Below are 22,667 nucleotides of genomic sequence, written 5' to 3'. Positions count from 1 at the left end.
ACTGTGTCACATTCTCCCAAGTTACAACTCTTTTCCTCAGGTGTAAGTTTATTTGTTAGGTTTTTTTAGCTTTTTTTCTGAAAAGAACTTGAATGTAGTTTGGTCAGGATTGACCCAAGTTGAGATTTGCTGAGATGGACTGAAATTGTACACCTGGTTATTTTCTGTTTGTTCTCAGCTGTCTCCTGCTTGCGTGCTGTGTCTCTTAATCTCTTTATTTATTTTTTCTCTCGTGCTCTTTTTTCAGAGCCAACAGTAAACTTAACTTTCCTCCCTTTCCCTCTGAATATGCTTCTCTTTATGGCTCTTGTTGTGCTTATCAATCATGTAATTTAAGGAACTACTCCTGTCTTTTCTATTGGTACTTCTCTTTTAACCATTTCCCAGTATGCATTTTCTGTGTTTTGAAGCACTGGGCATTGTACCTACTTCCTGGATTTTGTATTTTTCTGTTGTCCTCTCATTCACCTCCCTCCATTTCAAACTGTGTGTTTTAGTTGAAAAGCCTGGATTTAAAGTTTCTCAGTTGTCGCTGTACTTAAGATTTAAATATGATGCTTAACAAACTCTTAACACCAGAGGTGTTTCAAAGAGGTGATGCATTTTTCACAAAAACTAATTCACAAGTTCTTAAATGTTATGTGGGAATAAGGTTATTACAAAGCAATACACCAGTGCCCTCTGGTGCTTCAAAGAAACACTGGCAAAGGAAGAAAAGAAAGAAAGAAAACACTGGTAAAGGTTTGTCCTATCCTGCTTGCTGAAAATAATATAGTGTGTGTTAAATGTATAGTGTGTTATTCAATCCTAACACCAGAAATTAAGAAAGCTCAAATCAAATAATTCATAACATAAGAATTTCTATCTTTTAGAGTGGCCTAGTTTTTGTAAATAAATGTGATGACTATGGCTAACTTGAAAATACTCAGAGATTCCATCATTAAGTTCAGGTTAAAATGTGTCTGTCTTTGCCGATGTAATGTTTTAGTCAACATGAGAGACACAAAGAAATTAGGGTGATAGCAGAAAAGGTTACAATAATTTTACACAAATTATTTTGTAAATTGGCATCAACACAGTATTTGTTATAATAAAATAGATTGGTTTGGTATTTCATGACGTTTAATGATCTAATATGGTCTTAAAAATCACATATCATCTTTTCTATTTATCAGTTTTGTTTACGTGTTGAGGTGTTTTGTTTATGTATGAGTAAGGTTTTTTTTTGGTTAATGCCCTTTTTGTTGTTGATATCAGCAAGACAGGTACATTTCTGCACAGCATATTTGTTTAACAGCAACTATAACGTTGACATTTTAGTAGTGGAGTTGTTGTTTATTGGTATGTACTTTTATTTTATTTTGTACCTGTTTTACTTGACAGAGTAACAGGTTATTTTCCTCATTTCTCTTATAACGCAATCAGGGATATTGTTCAATGCACTGTAGTAGATGCCAACATTTTACCTGTGCCATAAATAGAACAATTAAGTTAGGGGTTTAAGATAACGAAACTTGTTTAAGAATATACAATGCTATTGATTTAAAATCATAAAACGTACTTCTCAGTTACCAGAAACGAAAATAAAAGTTTTCTACTGGTTGTTTTGATAGTCCTTTATATTTTTAATAGTAAGGCCTCTTATAAGATTTAGGCTGTGTCTGAAATAGCCCCCTATACGATTAAAAAGGGCACTATTTGAGGGAACATCCATTTCTAGTGGTTTCCAAAATATAGTGGAAATGTGCACTCATTCACCCCACAATGCACCGCAATACTACAGCTAGTCGTCCAATGAGACTCGCGCCGAATTAATTCTCGCGTCTCGGCGGAATATGGCGCACGCACTGCAGAGCTGCCGGCGGGCTCTTCACCCCTTCGAGTGAACTATATTAGGGAACTAATGTAGAGAATAGCGAATGAGGGAATAGGGGGCTATTTCGAACAAAGCCTAGCATAGAGAGCAATACACTATTTATATTTTAAAGTAGCAAGCTTATTGTGAGTTAGAAAAAGACATCATGTTTAAACGAAAACCTTTTGATATCTACAGTAAAAAGCAAATTAAAAGTTTTTACCAATTTAAAAGTCTGCTCTAAATATATAACGCATTTTAAATTGTTATTTGTTAATATTGCAGCACCAAATTCAGTTGAATGGACTTTTCATATTCTATGCAGGATAAAAAACATCGCTTAGATATGCATTGCTATGGTAAAATGGACGGCACAATACAAAAACAAAACAAGGTGAATGCATACTTAAACATATGTAAACAGAATATTACAATCTTTATTCATTTCATTTAGATGTGTTTTTCATAACGAATATCCCTGATTTCGAATTGCATAACTCTCCAAGAGGTCAACAGTACACGGTTACAGAGACGAGGCGGGAAACTTTGTTTCTTTCTCGTCCACTAATTGGTTTAACCCCGAGGTATTTTCTACATCTGCATTTCTATTGGCTAACCCCGACGCCGTGCAACTACAACAGCCAATAGGATATGAAAAATAACGCCGAAATACGTGTCACCTTTTACAGGAACCAATAGGAGTTGGACTATGGGTGCAAAGGATTGGTTGGATTCATTTTCTAGTAGGAGACTTGTGTGTGTACGAAAACAAACGCTAAACGTTTAATGCTAATATTTCACCTGAAATACTTCTCTAGACTTTATTTTGCGCTTTTAAAATAATATTTTGGACAATAAATGTTAAATGATGGAATATGACTACAGCAGAGGCAGGCGGAGGCTGCACTGGTAGCCAGCAGGAAGAGCTAGCCTGCTAGCTTTACTACGGACAAATCGATCAGAAATTTGAAAGAAAGCCCGTCAGGTAACTAAAACTTGCAGTTATTTTTATAGAGCACCGATTTACTGGCGGTAGTTTTGTAAAAACTCCTGACTCTGATAGAGATATATATCATGTACGAGAAAGTATTCAAATTGTACCGTTTCGGTTAGGTTATCTTGATATGTTAGCCAAGTGGACTCCGTCGGTTCTGGAAGATTCAGGGTAAAATCAGTTGACCCGCCTTCGCTGACGGCTACTTACTATCTGCCATAACGATAAATAGATAGATATATTAACTTAAAGGTGTTTGGCGGTTTGTCTCGTTACATTGGTTAATGTTTGTTGATTATTTGCTAATTAATGACGACATCAAAGTTGGTTGATAAATCCACGTGAAATATTTGATTGTAATGTATTTCGTGAAATTTTATTGTGTACTTTTACGTTTTCCCCACTGTTATCTTTGGCCTCCTGACTAGCCCTGTGTTTACACATTCCTGCAACTCGTGTATTTGCACTAGTCAAAACTAGATTACTACTCCTATGTTCCGAAGTGTTTTCCGACTGAAAAGCTTCATTGATTCAAAAATACTAAAATGTTCATATTTTACCATAGCTACTTAAATCTATCGATCTTATCTTATATGACTTCTTTTCTTTTACATATGTAATATTAAACATAATTGTATTCAAATATCTGTTCGAATTCGTCTCGACTCAAAAGCTCTACGAATATTCTCAGATTATTGCCTTTCATATTATGTCTAGTATAAATTTAGCTTTTTTAACATATAGCCTACTATTATTTAGCAAACAGTGGATGATTTTTCATGTTTAGTGGTGCAATTCAGTTAAGTAAAAACAGTCTTCCCTTTTATATCTTTGCATGTATATTCATACACACTTGTCCCAAATACAGTGATATCGAAGTCGAATTAATTGTGGAAACACCGTTTAAAAATTTAGTATACAAGCTTATACAAAAAATATATAGGAATATGATATATATCTAGGTTAATAATTAAACATTTATGTCAATGTTTAAGGAAAATGTGAGATTTCCCTTGCTCAAGGTTTTCCAATTGTGGAGTTCATTGTTAACTGAATTGGAATTCATGTTCTCTTCTCATAATACACAAACATGCAATAGACTACACACCCATGACACAAAGGTTTTCATACTGCGTTTCCAGAGTTAAATGAGACATTTATTGTTTGAGGCAGGGGGCAGTGCTCCGACACGTGGTGCTTATGTGCTTTCGGCGACCTGAGTTTGATTCACGGCTCAAGGTCCTTTTCTGGTCCTGTATCCCTCTCCCTCCTCTGTACATTTCTGTCTTCTTGTTAACTGCAATCTGTCAAAAGAAGTCAAATGCCCCGTAAAATAACTAAAAAAAGAAAACAGACATGTATTTACCCTAGTGATCACAGACTTTTGGACCTCACTGTACATGTTTGTTTCAATGTTAGCATTGTGAGAAAAACAATTGCTATTTGCTTGCATAGAATGACTTGCAGCTGTTAAGTATAACTCACTGCCAATTTTTTCCAGCATGTTGATGGTGGGCGACCATGGAGGGATCCAATAGAATGAGTGTGAGAGAGCTTTGCGAGACGGATGATTTGGCAACGAGTCTGGTGCTGGATCCCTTACTGGGGTTCAGCACCCACAAGATGAACATAAGGTGCTTATTTTGCTTGATTCCTATTATGCTGCTACCTAGATTGTAGGCAGTAACCGTAATTGAAAACAAGACTTAAGCCCTTGACTTATGTTGTTGATTTAGGGAGGTGTTTATCTGTGTAATGAATGTCAAAATGCATTTTAAAAATATTAATTGTGTTCTGTCTTCCTAAATGAAGTCCTCCCCCAGAGATTCGGCGATGGGGCTACCTCAGAGAGACGCTGCTGCGTTTCAAACGCACACATGACTTTCAGGCTACATTTGATGCTCTGTTGGATGGAGAATGGGTCAGTGACTATTTCACTGGACTGGGTGCACATCGACAAGAGCTGTTGAAGCAGCATGTGAGTTATCTGTTTCTTTTATCCAGAGCAATAATTTACTACACGTAACAGAACTACACTTTAGTACACTTTAGTATCAGTTACCATATATACTTGGTTTTTGCATTAGTAGTTTGTTCTGTTGGTAGTCCTTTAATTGCATTGATCTCTATATATGAATGGATCAGAGGAGGTGAAGCCATATCAGTGTTTCCACTGGTAGAGGGTGTCAGCAACTGACAGCTGATACTTTGACCTAAAATGGCCTGGTGTATCAATAGAGTGGGATTGGATTTCAGGACATGTGTCTGTACAGTAATTCTCTTGCAGACATCTTTTATGTCTGTTCTCAGTTTAATAAGGATAAAAGGCCAGTTGCACAAGCAGGATGTACACCTGGAAACAGCTCACATTTGTCATAGCTGGAAGCAGTAGATTTAAGTTCGTAACCATAGTTACAAAATGTCATCTCAACTATTACGGCTATTAAACGCGTAAGTGGGGACGTGCATCGCCTGTGCCGAGCGTAGCAGCGCCTGGTTTTAGTTTGAGATGTTTCACACTGACAGAAATAATATGCAGGACATCATGGAGATAATTAGTCTAGGAAAAACGTTCTGACTAAATAAACGTTTACACCTTTCCAGTGTGAGACAGGCTTGTCAAAACATTAATTAGATGGCCAGTAATTGGATGTTTACATGTTGAAATTAGATGATTTTAGATAGACTTACCAAGATGGATTTGCCATAGTTGCAGTGTTAAATGTCATCAGCAATCCTGTTTTTTTTTTACATAAGTGTTAAGTCTAGACAGTGTCATGTGTAAAACCCTTGAAATGTTACATCTTTAAATCTCATTTTGCTGCGCCACCCTGGTATCGTATAGTAATCCTTCTGTCTTAAGATTCTGTCTTTAATTCCAATAGGTTAATAGCTAACTAAATTTGAAACATTTTGTAATATCTTTTAAAACATCTTTGTTCCTTTTTTATAGATGTATCGTTACATAAAAGCATTTCTGTTGGACAGTGGAGTGAATATTGAGCCATGCAACCGCTATTCTTCAGAAACAAATGGAGCCAAAATCACATCCACACGACAATGGTTGGAATCAATTTTAATAATTAAATATTTTGTTTATCTTTGATGGTTGCATTTCTATTGCATACCTTTTTAAATAATTGTGGTAAATAAGGAATGTTGCTCAAGCTGTCATTTAAATATTTAGAGTGTGAATCACGCTTTTAATTTTTCAGGAGTGTCGGAGAGCAGGTGGAGGTACTTCAGGGTTGCATAGCTGAGCTAAGCCCTGAAGACAGTGCAGTGCTGAGAGCAGGAGTCAATGACTTCAGTGTCATGTACTCAACACGCAAAAGATGTGCTCAGCTTTGGTTGGGGCCTGCTGCTTTCATCAATCATGGTGAGATATTTTGCAGAACAACATCAATTCATTCACTCATGTGGAACAAAATGACTAACATATCTTGGAGTGTGGTCACACTTGGCAGGTTTGGTTTGATTAAAACTGAAAAAGTGGGTATCTGTCTGCTTCCAAACGCACTGTGCGGTTCGACTGAAATATGAATACAACACAGGAAGTGATAACAGTATGTAACCCAACAAATCACACAGTTTGTTAACATAGGAGTTGCCCTTTTGTCTTCGATTGTGCATATAACTGAAGAATTCTTAAGGCTGTTTTAGTCTCTTTTAAACATTTTATGAACTCTCTGTAAGTGTGTTTTTTTTTTTTTTGATTGAAGAATACCTGTATATGTACACACACATACAAAGACCATGTTCGTTTAGCATGCCGCATTTTTCTGGAAGGTCAGCTAAATTCATAGTGAAATAAATACACGTCATAAAAGCTGACTAATCAGGTTGTGACCTCATCTGAATGCCTTTCTGTTCGGTTAAGTGAAAGTGAAGGTGACAAGCCTACTCGAAATGTGACCTCTCCATTTAACCCATCCTAGTGAGTAGTGAACACACACACACACACACACACACACACGCCCAAACCACACACACACACATCCCAGCACCCAGGGAGCAATTAGGGTAAGGTGCCTTGCTCAAGGGCACCGCAGTTGCAACCCGCCGGCCATGACCTTTGAACCGGCACCTCTAACGCTCTAACCACTAGGCTACAACTGCCCTTAAAAAGGGGGCAGTTGTGTATAGGGGTAGACAAACTGCCCCTAAAAATGGAGCAGTTGTAGCCATGGGGCACTGTTAAAATGCCAGTATGAACTCTGTGAACCAGGAATAAATATTTTATGTTTTTGGATCTGGACCAAAACAACCAAACTACAAGTGTGAACACACCCTTAATGTCGTGAAATATTTTATGTGACTTCCCCTGAGATCTTTGTTTTAAAAGAAGGATGTTATGCAGATGATTTAATCATGCCTTTTTCTTTTTTCATGTTTGGGAGAAGACTGCAGACCCAACTGTAAGGTAGGCTATTAAATTCTGCACCATTTTAATACACCACCAGTAAATTTACTTTGTGACAATAGGGATTTATTATCAATCAGTAAGAATGTAGAGTTGAGTGGCAGCAATGTGATTTATACTTTGTTTATACGAGTTGTTAAAATGAAGGTCCTTTGGGAATTTTGTGTGTCCTGCAGTGTTACATACATAGAAATTTGATTGAATGGTGTTTTTTCAGTACTATGCCTGTATCTTTTATGACCTCATGTTCATTGATTATTTGTACAAACAGCTTTATAAAATGTACACACATTTAAAACATACCAGTTACATGATAAAAAATGTACATTTGACTTATGCATCAGTCATGTTCATGTGCACTACCACTCAGTTTTTTGAACCAATCTATTTTTTTTTTCATTTTGATATATTTGATCTCTAGGCTAACATACATTGTGCCAGAATTAGATCTGACACTACTTAGATGTGCTTGGTTGCTTTCCTGTTGTAAAATGACATCATTTAAACCGTTTAAAGTATTAATGCATAATTTGTTCATATTGTTTGGTTCTGTTCTCATTATTAGTTTGTCCCTGGAGATAAGAATGGAGCTTGTGTGAAAGTGGTTCGACCCATCTCACCAGGGGAAGAGATTACCTGTTACTATGGGGACAGCTTTTTTGGGGAGAATAATGAAATGTGTGAATGTTGCACGTGTGAGAGGTAAGAGAAATTACATGAATATTGCATTAAGACCATCTGCTATGGGTATTAAAGCCATTATCAGAGCTGTCGCAAGGGGGGTGCGAGGCCCTGTGCGAACTTGATGTGTGAGACCCTTCTGTCTCCAGTTATACCCTACTCTGTATGCTACATATTCTTTCTCCATCCATGTAAAAAAATACAATTTCTGTAATTTTCATTGTCTAGGAGAGGAGAAGGGTCTTTTAAGAAAAGAGACAAGTCGCCAGACTCGGTTTGCTCCAGCGATGCTGTGGGACAGAAATACGAGTTTAGAGAGACTGATTTGAGACTTAACCGAAACCGGGGAAATGGCACTCCAAAGCCACTTCTCACTTTAACAAACTCTGGTATGTACATTATGCCTTTTTAAATTTGCTAATAATCTTACCTGTGTATCAACCTAAAGTTAAAAGTTAAGGGTAAAGTTTTGTATGTTAAATTGCAATGATTAAAATTTGTCAAGAAAACTTTGCAATTTGAAGTCTTAACGCTAGCTGTCTGTTCTGGTCTTCTCACTTTTTTGTCAGCTTTGCCAATGAGGAATACTTTATCCCATCGGACGAAGAGGAACGCCCTTGTTTTGAGCAGGATGAGAAAGACTGATAGGAGGAGGAGGGAGGAGCTTTGCAAACAGGTGGAAAAAAGAACACAAAACCTCCCATTATCTTTGTCTCATCTTGGACTTAAAGAGCTAAGAGTTTGCCTTCATCAGCACACGGCAGAATTTCTGTTAAGCTGTAAAGACCCTACAAGCAATGAAAGGGCCCAGCTATACCTAATTGAAAATGAGAGACCAAAACCAGGGAGCATAACAACGAAAAATGAATTGATTTCTCAGCCCACCAGTAATGCTAACCAAGATGGACCACAGGACCTAAAGGATCAAGACATGTTAAAGAAAGACCCCGTTTTTAGGTTTAAACCTTTTACTCTTGGATGTGTTTCCAGTGTCCGTGAAAAAGATGACATGAAAGCCAAGGGACGTAACGTTGATGCATCATCCGTCAAAATTGTCCACCAGAAGGCCATTGCCTCAAGGACCAGGAATATGCTTTGTAGTCGTCGGAGAGGTTTCAGAGCAAGGAGTCGTTCTGCGATCTCCCGGTTCAATAAAAGGAGGACCCAACTGATCAAGCAGAATTCTAATCATACAGCAGAGAGAAACGCTGGCCTTCAGACACAGGGAAGGCTTAAAAAAGGAATTGAAGTTGACATCAATAATCCTGATTTAATCTCTACACGTAAACCAAGGACTGCTAAATATATACCTATTGGTGAAGAAACAACTAATGGTAATAAATCATCACAAACAGAGTGCATGGTAATTAGAGAGACACAGCAGAGGTTCTTGACAGATTGTCTCAGGGAGGTGGCTGGCGGCAGGGGACATTCACACGCTTCCAGTGCAACTAAGCAAGGTGATGACAGTTCCTGTGTAGCTTCAACGACCTCAGGGGATAACAAGCAAAACCAATGGCCCTCTGTTGCTTTTAGCACTGTAAACATACCCTCCTCGTCTTCATCTTTTCATAATTCTGTCTCTCTCCACTCAGGGTTAAATCGTTACCTCAAAGTCAGTCTGGTCAGGGTAGCTGTCCCTGGAGAGAGAAACAAAGTTGAAAGTACAGGTCAGAGGCAGGCAGACAGTGGAAAAGATGAGGGTACTACACGAGCAGCAGTACAGGGGAGAAAAGAAACCAATAAACCAGGTAAGAAAGGGGTAAAGGAAATGTATTTCACACCAGTAAATGTAAAGAGTGCAGATAAGTACTTAAAAGTAACATGTGATTTAATACAATCTGCTTCAGATACTTGCACCGATTCTAGCGAAAAGGCAGTTAAAGTACAAACTGTAGAGAAAGAACTTGCAGATGTGTGTGATAAAAGTCACCACAATGAGCATGAAATTAAAGCTAACCAAAGTAGGGATTGTAATGTTGAGGTCACTGTTCCAGAAAATCCAAAAGATTCTATAAAGCAAAACTTTAAGAATGGTTTAAAGAAACGAAGAAGAGCATCAAAGTGCTCTAAGAAGCAAAGTGCTGAGAGCTTACCTGAGGTACAAGATAAAGAAGGCAGTGCCAAGCAGAAGGAAGAGGTAATTGCTGAGAGAAAAGATTTAGATAAGAAGGAATTAATAGTGCATTTTGGAAGCAAGACCATAGTCATAAAAGAGGCGAAGGTGCTGCTGTCGGATTTTAGTAAGAGTCAGAGTGAAAAGTTGTGTCAGCTAGATAAGAATGCTAATGATCACATTGATAAAGTAGATAATGTGAAAAAACCATCACTTGCTAAAAATTTGAATTTGGATAAAAGTGATGCACTCAGTACAAGAAATGAACACCATAATCAGGAACTCGCTCTAGCGGATCAGCCAAATATAAATATAGCCGCTCCAGTGGCTGAAATGCAACAGTCAGAGAAGACGTCGCTTTCCTCTGAGCCTCCCTCTGTAGGCAAGGTGTCTCTGGATCACAGTCCCCAGAGCAGCATTCCCCTAAAGAAGCGTGCTTTTCGTGAATCACTTGATACAGAGCCAGATCAGGATGTTAATGCTCCTGCAGCAACACCGTTGTGTACAGATGTAAGTGATGACAAAGAACCCAGGCTGGACAATCTGCTACACAAGCCAAGCGACAACAGCAGTGATGAGACGACACACCTGAAAGTTCCAAAATCTGAATCAGGTTCAACTCCTAAAGACAATATCGGTGTTGGTTCAAAAAATCGTGGGTCCTCCAAAGCTCCATCTAAACAGTGCTGCAAAGGTCATCAGAGTGCTCAGGCTGAAAAAGTGCAAAGCAAAGGCACAGTCTCCGAATCCAGGGATAGCATAACCAATGTATCTGTTGAAGAGAGAAAAAGTGAACCTAAGAATAAGAAACCTAAAATTAAACTAGAACCAGTGGAATGCCAGAAGATCGAAAGAAGTGAGAACAAAAATGATTTCTTAAATGGTGAGGAAATTATGGAAAACAAAAGCGATATGATAAAGAATGATATAGAAAGTGGAATTCCAAATGAGTCTTCTACCTCAAGTGTTTCTGACAAGATTGAGGAAGAGCAGAAGCAAAACCTCAGAATCTGTCTGAAGAGAAAAGAGGGAAAGGAATGGGAAATGAAGATTGCGGATGAAGATGGCAGTATTCTGGGGAAATCAAGCCCACAGCAATGTTTGACTGTAGATGACCCTTTTAGGGCCATTTTGGATTCAGTCTCCATTTTAAATGCAGAGATGGAAAGGATTCGTGGTCATGGGGAGGCAGATAAGGGTGTAGATTTGAAGAAGGCCACAAAAGCAGTCCAAGATGTTATAGAACATTGCAGAAAAAAATGTGTAACTAAGCAAAGGAAAAGGCAAACAAGTGGTCCGATGTTGTGCACCAACAAGCCAGAAGTGAGCCCACCGAAAAATATAGTTCAAGATGTAGGCGATGTTCAAGATGTACAAATACAACCAAATCTTTCTGCTCTTAAAGTTGAGGAGGACATTGAGATTAAACCATTACCTCCAATAAGATTGCGCAGGAGGGCTGAAGATAAATGGGAGGTAGAGTGGAAAGAAGCTCAGAAACAAGATGGGAATATGGTTTCTGTGCACATGGAACCAAAGAAATTAACATCTGTCTCTTCTAAAATGCCAATACTTGAACAGATGCCACATAGCAAAATTAAAGAGGAATATCTTTCTCCCTGCAAGAAAGCGATGGTGGTGCATAGTAGTGACAAGAATACAGAGGCCCTCAAACATCCACTCGGTTTTGAGAATTCACCTCTACCATTATCCCTTTCATCTTTGTCACTTAACTCACCCTGCTGTGAGGGGCTGACGGATGCCAGTTCTATCAGAGGCAGTATTCAAGCGAAAGAGAATATTAGAGAGCAGACCGTTTCAGACAATATCGACAGAAATTATGGAGTTTGTAGGACTGAGACTAGAGAAAGGAATGAGTTTTGCTTGAGTAACAATCTGCTTCAGATTAACAACAGTCTGTCAAGACTACAGGCTTTACAGAGCCAGCCACAGGTATCTGAGAGAGATGTGGCTATTAATCCCAATATAAGCACTTCTGAGAATCCGTCTCCTTCCATCTCCCCCTTTTCCACAGAGTGCAGCTTTAGTAACTATACAGAAGATGAACTTGACTTTCCTTGTTTGAATCTTGAAAGCTATGATCAAATGCAGACACAAAACAGTTTATTAGATTACTGTCCTGGTGAAACGCATAACACGGGGTCTTTCGGAAGCCCCTTCCCTCAAAGTCCCACTGATGCATGGGATCCGGCCACCCCTTACCTAGGATCACCAAGCCCAGTGAGTAACTTTAGTAACGATGAAGATCTAAGTTTCCCAGATCTTGTCTTTGCTCAATCTGATACATCATCATCTAGCAGTGGTGCTAATCTGCTCTTCAAAGATAAATTATGTAATACAGCCATGAGTTCTGATCCTGTCTCTGAGAATGGTCTATACTTGTCCGATGGCAAGTTGTCAAAAAGTCCAGCAGTTCACCAGGAACAGGAAGACTCCGCAACACAGTTTCTCAGCAAAGACTGGGTTACGTTCAATAATACTGCTACACATTCTAGACAGTCTGCACACGCAACTGCACGTTTTCATCCTCAGGATAAAAAGTTGAACATTTTTGATTCTATTGTTAGCACAAAGACTCTGTCAGCTGAATCAAGCTCTGCCAAAATGCAACCTAAAGACAAAACTCATGAAACACTCAGCTCACACAGCTCAAATAATAAGTCGCAGTCTTTTAATCTGGGCCAATCAATGCAAAGCCTGTCTGGTGCTGGACGTCAGAGTAACCTTGTCACGCCCTTTCATTCCCTTCATGCAGGAAATAAGTCCACCACACATGCGGAGTTCCTAGGGGCATTCAACTCCGGTAATGCATTTTTCCGTGATAAAAAACTTCCTTTTTTTCAGAACCCCAGAAATGTTTTGAAAAGCGAGGGAGGTCAGAATGCTTTTAAAAGTTCTCTGGCTGCAGGCAGCCCCAAATCTACTAACAACATGGATAAAAGCTTTGCTTGTTCCCCAGGACCCTCAAGCTCTCACAGTGGAAAAGATTCTGCAGCTAGATGTCCTAATGCTGGATTTCTGAAATCACCTGAAAGTCGACAGAGTAGCTCCAAGAACATCCCATCGAAACAGCAATCTGCCGCTCCTTGTCAGCAGAATGTTCCAATTTACCCTGTTTATTTTGTTAGCTCCAGCAAAACCACGGCAAATGCTTTCAAGAACATTACAGATATAAAGCCCCAAATCCCAAGGAACGATAAAGATCCTTCCTTACCGTCAACGTCTTTGTTTTCCTCTACCCAAAATTCGCAGTGTTACAAGATGCCACAAAGAAAAATCCCAAATTTGGAGAAACCTCATGCTGTTGTGGCTCCCACTCAAAACGCCCAACTCTCTGGAATGACTAATTCTCAGCCTAATAAGAATGGGATGTATCAGGATGTTTCCCACTGTGATAATTCTTCTGGGTTCAACTTCAGCTCTTCCATGTCACCTCCTTTATCACAGCACATCAGTCCTCAACTAGGATACAGAGAATCAACCCATGAGGTCCCAGTGATTAAAACTCAGTCAACCACCTTTGAACACAGTCAACCTTCTCATCAGTCTTATGTTGTAAACTTCACTGGAGATCACTCTGTTACTTTGGGATATAGCAGTGATGGCGAATGCTTGAATTCAGGACCTGCAAATTACACTTACCATTGTCTCATGGAGCCTTCGGGAACCCAAGGGAGACTGGTTGTAGAAGCATGTGGTCCTTCAAACTTCTCACCTTCTCCCTCTATGGATAGGTGTACAGGGCCAAAAGTCCAAGGAGGCCAGATTGGTAAAGATCCACAGCAGCAGGGCCAGCCGGGAACTAATTCTCTGCACTTCTCCACCTCACACTCGCAAAGCACCCCCATAACGGATCGCAAGCCGAAGAGACTAAGGCTTGTGGTCACGGATGGTACTGTAGATCTGGACCTACAATATACTGATTGATAATGACCATTTGTTGTTGCAATGACAAATTTCTGAGATATTTATTTGAAACAACTTTAATGTGATAAGTTGTGTTTATTAAACATGTTTGGCTTTATGTAAAATGTCATGGTTCTAGCATCAACATAAGATTGATGTTTTTCTTGAAATATTTAAAATCACTATTTTATTAGCATACTTGATTAATTATTTGTATTTTACATACAATGTAGTTTATTTAATACATTATAGAGCATAATATTTCCATACATGTTTTTTGTAAGTATTACAAAAGAGAAAAATAGATATTCTGTTTATCCTGTAGTACGTAAAACTTTCCACATGATGGTGATGTGCTTCTCCACAATGTGGAAATTGTCTCTATTCCCTCCAAGCTTTTTTAGTTCAAAGTTAGCTCGCTGAATTGCAATCAATGAGTATAAAACTTGTCAACAAAGGTTAAAGCACACATGGCAACCTGTGCTTTAGTGAATTTTAATGAAGGACATGTGAATTTTTGCTTTTATTCTGTCAAACTGAATAAGGATATGCAATGAAGTTATCAGCAGTTATCACGTGTCCAATGTTTGGCAAAAGTGGATTTTAGCTACATTAAATACACATGCTTTGGTAACAATCAAAAATTTATTAATTGTTCCCTTCTGTGATGTTATTCAAATTGCAACTTAGTTCTTACAAATGTCACACTTTGCAAGCACATTATTAGAGCACAATTCTGTTTTGGACTTTGTATCCATATTTACCATCAAACGGTTTATGTCCGCTTTACATTTATTGGTTTTTGTATCATTTATGTACAGGTATTACTATGGTACATTTGGACACACATGCATAATTAGTTACCACTTGTGTTACTCTAGAGAGATGTTTTGTGCCCCTTGGAGCCGATCAGGTTGATCAGACTTTCTTCTGCTAGAATTCTATAACCATACATTAATGTACAGTAGCTCTGTAGGTCACAGCGACCCAAAATCAGTCATCCCTCTCTGACCTATCGTTGTTTGTTTTTATTCCAGTTTTTATGAGCGAAAGAAGTCGTTTGTTTGTTTTCCATAAGTTTAAATAGTTGCTGGCATGTAAAATGTACAAAAAGCCAGTATGTTGTATTTATTTCAATATTTTCTTAACATGGTGCTTTAATATAACTTTTAGGGTTTTTTCTTTCGATTGAACTGAACACAATGTATTTTACTCAGTTTTTAATACTTGCAACTAAATGTCCAATATGTCTCTTGACAAACTCTGGTCTTGTATAACCATCTTGTTTGCTACTTAGGAAATTGTAATTGTTTCACTGTAAAATTGTAAAAATTTGAAAATATTGCAAGTAAAATAATTAAAAAGAAAAGCTGTTCATGGTGTTTTTAACATTGAAAATTCACAGTTTTGTTAAAGATGTACATGGTTCCATGGCATTTTTGAAGTATCATGGAATTATAAAAGGTCTATTCCAGACAGTGAAAGTCAGGGAAAATGATATATTATTGTAATATCATGGATTTTGTTTGTCGCTTTAAATTTTAGTTCACATTTATCAAAATGTAATCCGCTTGTTAAATTGTGACCTAAGGAATGTCATTTCTGGGTTCAGGTGAGACTACACTGTAAAAAAAATCCGTAGAAATTGCAGCTGGGTTGCCGGTAATTTACCGTAGATTTAAATTTATGTTATTTACTGGCAACATTTTGTTCAAAGTTAAATGAACATTAAACATTTCCAAGTCTTTGTCTTTACAGAGTAAAACTAAAAAACAACATCAAGCAAAACATTCTGGGAAACAAAATCTGAAGCAAAAAACTGAAAAAGGTTGATGATGATTTCTGTTTCCCAGAATGCTTTGCATGAGGCTGTTATTGTATAGTTTTATTCTGTACAGATAAAGACTTTTTAATATTTAAAAATTATTTAACTTTGAACAAACTCTTGCCAGTAAATAACATAAATTTAAATCTACGGTAAATTACCGGCAACCCAGCTGCAATAACATTGTAATTTTTACGGATTTTTTTACAGTGTACAATCCAAACAGCTGTTTCTTGGCATTGTTTATTAATTTCACGCATTTAAGCTACATTTTTATAAACTCTGTGTACACTACATTATCATGCTCACATCATCGCTGACATAGGTCATGAAAAATCTGATTTTTAGTCAGTGAAATTTGTCTTAGAGTGGAAACCCTGGGTATAGCAAATACAGAAGTTTTTCTTTAAAGTTATGGATCTTTCAGACATTATTCTGCAGCATCTAACTTGGCCTAACTGTAGTGAAACGTTGTTTGTGAAATGTACGGCCTGATGGTTTAAATAATTTGCATATCCTCTACTCACAAACCAATGATTGAACATATGCATTGTGATGTGTTAGCTTGCTTGAGTTACCCACAATGCATCTTTTTCTCTCTAGCTGTGGCTTTTATAAATCACTCTAGCTTGTTCAGATTTAACCCATCACTAAGTCGCTTTTTGTTCTCTCAGTTCCTTTAATCTCTTGCTTTTTTACACAGTATTTAAATCCATCTTTAAATATAAATTTCATTTTTATGCTTACCCCACAGCCTACAGTTCCTGGCATCTCTCATTAAAATATTTTTCACTCTCATATATTTTAATCCATACTGTTTAGCTCACATTATTTCTCTGTATATCCATTTCTTATCCTCTTTTTCTTTACTCATGACCCATTTCTCTTTGCTCATCAGGGAACAAAGGGTTAACTCTGAAGCCAAGTGGAGCAGCTTTTTTCATATCAAGGACACAGGCAGTTGGTAGGGAGTGAGGCAGTGAAAGGCTGAACCTTGAAAGCACTGCGGGAAAATACACAAATAAAAAAAATCTGGCTTCAGTTGTCTTAGTCACTGATTTTTTTGCACAGGCGTAATACTTTGTAAATCTCACTGTTTTAGTTCAGTTACATCTCAGCACTCCTTTGACACTTCCTATCAGTGTTTTATAGATTGATAGATACATAAATAGATATTAACTTTCATTCATGCTTTTAAATGAATTTTAATTTTTTGGATGACACAAGGAAACATTAAGTGGCTTCTTTTGATGAAACTCTCAAATGGTCAGACAGTTTTGTGTCACAAAGAGATGTATAGTAACATCTTCATTTTATGGTGCTTGTGAAACAGTCCCTAGCCCACTTGTTTTCATGAGAGCTTTCTTCTCATTTTGAATTATTCAGTAATCCTACACCCAACCAACCTTCCTCCCACCTTCTGTTGCCAAACACTGAGAATTTACAATGGCAAAGTAAACCTAATCCTAGATGGAAACTAACCATGTCTTCTGTTTTTATCCAATGATCTTCAGCAGATATGATTCTGTGATACTGGTATTATGATGAGGCAGACCTGTATAGCTACAAATGAATGTTGAATAAGGATCAAGGTAAAGAAAACTATATTTGTATTATGTTTCATCTGCCTGCCTCTATCAGAAGGAACCCCCTTTCTCACCTTTAATATTTGTTTCCAAGTTTGTAGAAGTAGGACTTTTTGAATTATTTACATTTATCCAAAGCGACTTACAGTGCCTTACAAGCTATACGTTTTATCAGTTTTATCAGTCTTTCTTTAGTTTGACCTTTCATGCTGTAAACGCAATGCTCTACCACTGAGCTATACAGGAACACAACCCTTGTGTCACTCTAAACCTAATGACTGACTTTCTATTGTGGAGTTATTTTGGCCAGTCTTTTAAAATAATGAAAATGATTGTGGAGGCCAAATTCAAGATTTCTTTTTTTAAAGTTTTTTTTTAGGCATTAGGCGTTCACCAGGTTGGAGATAGGTGAACAGGACTGGCAAAGACTGTCTGCACTACCCTAGCAGGTCCATCTATATAAGATTTCTAAGACAGAAGGAGAGACAGGTAATGTAAATTGCTCTGAACCTGCATAAAAATACATGTTACAATAATAACATTATTAACTTAAATGACTCACTCTAAATATGAACAGTTTGCATAACTAAATCTTGGTGTGATGTTGCCTTTACTTTTTTGACAGTTTTACAGTGCATCATATTACAAATCTATTCATGGATATTCTTCAAAAAGATGTACCTTTTGAGATCCACAGAAGAAAGTCGTATGGGTTTGGACTGACTTGCTTGGGTGAGTAGATGATGCCAAATGTTATAATTTATATTTAAATATTACTACGTTACATCATCTAGTTTCAGTACATTCACTACTTACTGTAACAGCAAATGTCCATCCCAAAAGTAACATTATCGTATTGTTAATGGAGGAGCAGTGACCTGCAGTGTAGAGAGCTGTGATAAGAGCTTCAAGGTCCTGTGCATATGACACATTTTACCAGGACCTGGGGCAGCCTAAATATACTTGTCATGTCTGTAGAGGATGAAAATAGATTGATAATAGATAGTAAACACGTAGAATGCATTTACACCCATGTACATAAAAAATACTAAGCTTGCGAGCTTTACCCAGTATTTTCGACAACATTTTTTTAAATGGACTTTCAGATTTCTCAATGATTCGGTGCTAATGTAGCAGAAAATTAAATATTGAATTTCTTGCCCACATGAAAAATTAAGTATTTCAAACATTTCACTCAGCTCTGTTTGGTTTATTTGTGCATATATACCAGGGAAAGTATAATAAAATATAATTTGGAAAGACAATGTAAAAAAAACAAGGCTAACGTCTCAAAATCAAATTCTGAGATAACGAGCATCAAAGTTTGATTTCAGCAATTAATTTCATTGTTTTTAATCTTTGACATGATCATACTTAGTCAGTATTAAAGATATCAATGTAATCTTTTTATATAATGTTCTTTACATTATGATTTTAAGTAGAAAACAGAAAAACTAGTAAATCACCAAAAAATGAATGTGTTACTCTGACTTTATGCGTCACGTTATGTTGATATAATTGGTTATGTGTTGTTTCGCTCAAACTGATTTTGCCAAGTGGTTGATGTCCTCAGGGCAACATATTGTGTTGACCCAAGGACAACATTTTTCTAAATAAAACCTAAACCCACCCCAAACCCCAATCCTAACCAAATCCTTAAATCAGAGGGACATGATAAGTGAAAAACAATGGTCTAGAAACAGCTAATCCTGGTTGCAAGCTTAAACTTAAAACAAACTGTAAACTTATTTCTGACATCTAATTGGTTGATTGAAATGTTGTCCCAGGGTCAACATAATGTTGCCTTGAGGACATCAACCACTTGGCAAAATCAGGCGAGCCGTGTTGTTTCAGGTTTCAAAATTTGCTAACACTTTGCAGTAGTTTCAGTAGTCATTAACATATAGTTAATGCATAAACTAAGCTAAGCTAACATATTTTTGTGAAACATATTTTTCTGCATTTATTAATCTCAGTTAATGTTGGTAATGCAAATACAGTTATTCATTGTAATATATTGCACAGTATTTCTTTGCTAGTTCATGATAACTAATGTAATTAACTATTGTTAACAAAATAACTTTATTGTAAATTACTTAATACAATGTGCATGGGTCCATGGCAGGTACTAAAGTCAAAACAGAAATCTGTTGCATCAGAGCCACTGGAATACAAACACACCTACCACTAATGCTGAGGAATGGTTGTACGATAAAGGGATAAGGGAATGCAAGGGCTATCAGTCTTCAAGAGCAAGATGGGTGTAGAGAAATAATAGTAAAAGAGAGATAATGGCAGAGAAAGGAAAGACATATGGGTGAGTGTGGAGGCAGAGCACCTGTTGTAAAGCAAAGTAAATGGTAGAAGTGATAAAAACAAAAGAGCTGGATAAAGACAATGGCTGAAAATGAGGAGGGATGGATGCAAGTGATTTGTAAATGGAAGTTAAATGAATGATGGATTTATTAATGGCATCGGGACCATAAAAGGACTTTAGCATTTGTCCAAGTTGCAAGAGGCATAAAAGGAATTAATGGAGCAGTATAGAGAAGCTTTTGCATTGAATAAAGATGTGTCTTTTATATTTCTTGCAGAGGGACTCGAGGGTTGTGTTGAAAAAATGTAATTAGATTAATGAGCACAGAAAACTAAACACTGGCCTCTTTTAATTTTTATTTTATTTTACACTGGTTTACTGTACATTTGTGTGAATCGACACACAGTCTATAACTTCATGGTGTGTGTCTTGTGTGACACATACTGCTTTTCAGTTATGCATTAATGCCCATGCAATACATACAATACCATCTAACATACTATAATCAAATGTAATCAAAACAATTCTTATGGATTTATCGTTACATACTTTCACAAATCTGACCACATACAGTATGTTGGTCATCATGAACAACATCTTTAACCAGAAATGCATGAACCCATTTGTAGTATAAACACAGTATTTATTTTGTAGTTTTTTATTTTGTTTGCAATAACAATCTGGCATAGGAAGAGGTATGTAGTCACAGCATTAAAGAAATGAAATCCGAGCATGTTTATACGCATGCTAATGCCGTCCGAAAATATGATTATTTGGATGTTACATGGTTAGTAGGATGGTCAATGATTAATTCAGCTGTAATATGATATGTGTAGGTGTCTATTAGCACATCGGAAGCAATCTGTGGTATTCTCATAGTTTTTATCTTGATTTTATTTTGAAGACCCCACAGTATGGGTTCTTTTCCACTATTTTTTGTATACGTTTTCCTTGTAATTTTCTATATTGTATAACTGTACAATCCTTTTGAATCTGTCCTTAATACATTTTTTATTTTAAAAAGACCAGAGCACACTTATATACCACACTTTCCCAGACACGGCTTACTATAAGTCTAGTCCAAGATAAAAAAGACTGACTGTCCACACTGTGTATCACTACTGTTCAGGTCGTATTTGTCTGTGGCGCTTTTCCGTTTTCCGGAATAGCTGCATTGGTTTCTATAGCAATGACGTTGCGCGGAGGTGTTTGAAATTATAGGTGTGCTTGAGTTCATGCGTCACTGTGCAGAGAGTTCGGCGTGTGACATCAAAATACCATGAGAGCAAAGTGCTTTCGTGTCACTCTCATGGTTACGGTACTTTAATGTCATACGACTCACTTGTCTGGGTAGTGTCTAAGAATTCAAACACTTTATGTTGTCTTTCAATATGACAATGTGTAGTCATGATTACTTTGTCCAATGAAGCAGTGGCAGGAACATAGGAGGCTGGCATACAGGGTTGTATTACTTTCTGCTGTCTTCACTCGCACATCATCAACAAAATTGCTTCTGATGCAACGTTTGACATGCTTACGTTTTACCTGGTGTGTCAACCCGAAATAAGTGAAAATCTAAATCTTTTGTCAAATCAACACATATTTTTGTGTTACTTTAACTTAAAAAATTAACTTTGTTCTACTTGAATTCATAAGTTATGTAAACTTTTATAAGCCAAAACTTAAAATAGTAGGTTGATTTGACAAAATATTTTTTTTTAACTTCATGCTGCATTGTTTTTATAGTATATGCTAAATCCAATCAAAGACCTTGTTCACACTAGGTACGTTTACATGCAACCAAATAATCAGTTTGTAATCGTATTGATGGCTCAATCGTATTGTAAAGCCTTCATGTAAACACCTTAATCATTACGATTGAGGACGATCGGATGCAGATTTGGATTGGTTTGAAGGGGGTGGTGTATTCCGATCTGTGATCCGATCAGCAGGAGAAAAGTATGCATGTAAACGCGTGAATCGTATTATTTTCTCAATCGGATGCAAAAATACATGGTGCACATGTGCAGAACATTTCTGCTTAAGTTCACGTCTTATAAAAACCTCTTATATCACATGATTCTCATTACAGAAACATGCAATAGCAACGCGCATTATTAAGGTAATGTTAATGGGGTCACGCACTGTACATGCTTTGTACATTCTGCAGCGTTTATGTGTACTAAACATTAGGCTACTTAAAGCAATAAATAGTGTTGTGCTTTTTGAAAAGTGTGTTTTCATTACCTATATCAGAAAACTTCTTAAGAACAACTTTCTCCAACTCAGTTTTGACTTTTTCAACTTGACGAGAGATGCTGTGCGCTGGTGCGTTGCCAAGTCCTCTGCTTTTTTTCGGGTTTAGATTTAGACTCTGTTTAAACTGTTTTCACCAGTTGTTTTTTTTCTGCGGGTTAAAGATGAAAGGATTTTGTTCATCAGTTATTGGTATTTGGACTGTGAATAGTCATTGAGATGCTTTTGGGCTAGTTTTGAATGTCCATTCAGATGGTTTTGATACGCAAATCTGGCAACACTGGCTGTATGCTTGCGCAGACGTTCGGTTCGATTTTATAGAATATACATGTAAACGAACATTTCAATCAGATTGCACAAAATTTTATGCATGGAAACATAGCCACTGTCAGTCCAAATCCGATTTTGATGAATATCCGATTGTCCACATTGCATATCAACAGTTTCGATCCGATCTGTTCGTCCTGTAGCGTTCTACCGTTTTCCGGATTATCTGCACTGTTTATGGCAATGACGTCACGATGGCATGACAATCTGCCTCGATGTCTGACCTGTTTACGTTTTATGTGACGTGACAGCATGATGTAACCGAAAAGCTATGCGATCAGAGTGATCAGACTAAAATTGATTTTCAGAAATGCGATTTGACAAGGACCTCTGGATGTAGCTTGAAACGGATTTCATGTG

General features: G+C 37.2%; 1 protein-coding gene across 2 annotated transcripts; it reads left to right on the top strand.

The window, feature by feature from the left end:
* Positions 1–133: 133 nt before the first annotated feature.
* kmt5c (lysine methyltransferase 5C) lies at positions 134–15,480 on the top strand. Of its 2 annotated transcripts, none has more exons than XM_065278219.2 (9): positions 134–741; positions 4,351–4,483; positions 4,662–4,827; positions 5,803–5,912; positions 6,065–6,228; positions 7,253–7,272; positions 7,838–7,974; positions 8,182–8,342; positions 8,523–15,480. In XM_065278219.2, the coding sequence occupies exons 2-9, from the start codon at positions 4,371–4,373 to the stop codon at positions 14,015–14,017; spliced, it is 6,366 nt and encodes a 2,121-aa protein (XP_065134291.1). In that variant the 5' UTR covers positions 134–741; positions 4,351–4,370; the 3' UTR covers positions 14,018–15,480. The 2 variants fall into 2 exon arrangements, with proteins under 2 accessions (XP_065134291.1, XP_065134283.1); XM_065278211.2 differs by having other exon boundaries at positions 134–2,840.
* Positions 15,481–22,667: the final 7,187 nt, after the last annotated feature.

The sequence above is a fragment of the Paramisgurnus dabryanus genome, chromosome 3, assembly GCF_030506205.2.
Source record: "Paramisgurnus dabryanus chromosome 3, PD_genome_1.1, whole genome shotgun sequence".
Classification (NCBI taxonomy): domain Eukaryota; kingdom Metazoa; phylum Chordata; class Actinopteri; order Cypriniformes; family Cobitidae; genus Paramisgurnus; species Paramisgurnus dabryanus.
The sequence above is the reverse complement of the archived record's forward strand: the minus strand, read 5'-3'. Positions and strand labels throughout refer to the sequence as shown.

Excerpts from the sequence above, each read along its gene's own strand:
- kmt5c (XM_065278219.2), top strand. The coding sequence starts at position 4,371 with ATGGAGGGATCCAATAGAATGAGTGTGAGAGAGCTTTGCGAGACGGAT. Across the intron at positions 4,828-5,802 it reads AAGAGCTGTTGAAGCAGCAT|ATGTATCGTTACATAAAAGC; the intron begins GTGAGTTATCTG and ends CCTTTTTTATAG. Across the intron at positions 6,229-7,252 it reads TGCTGCTTTCATCAATCATG|ACTGCAGACCCAACTGTAAG; the intron begins GTGAGATATTTT and ends GTTTGGGAGAAG.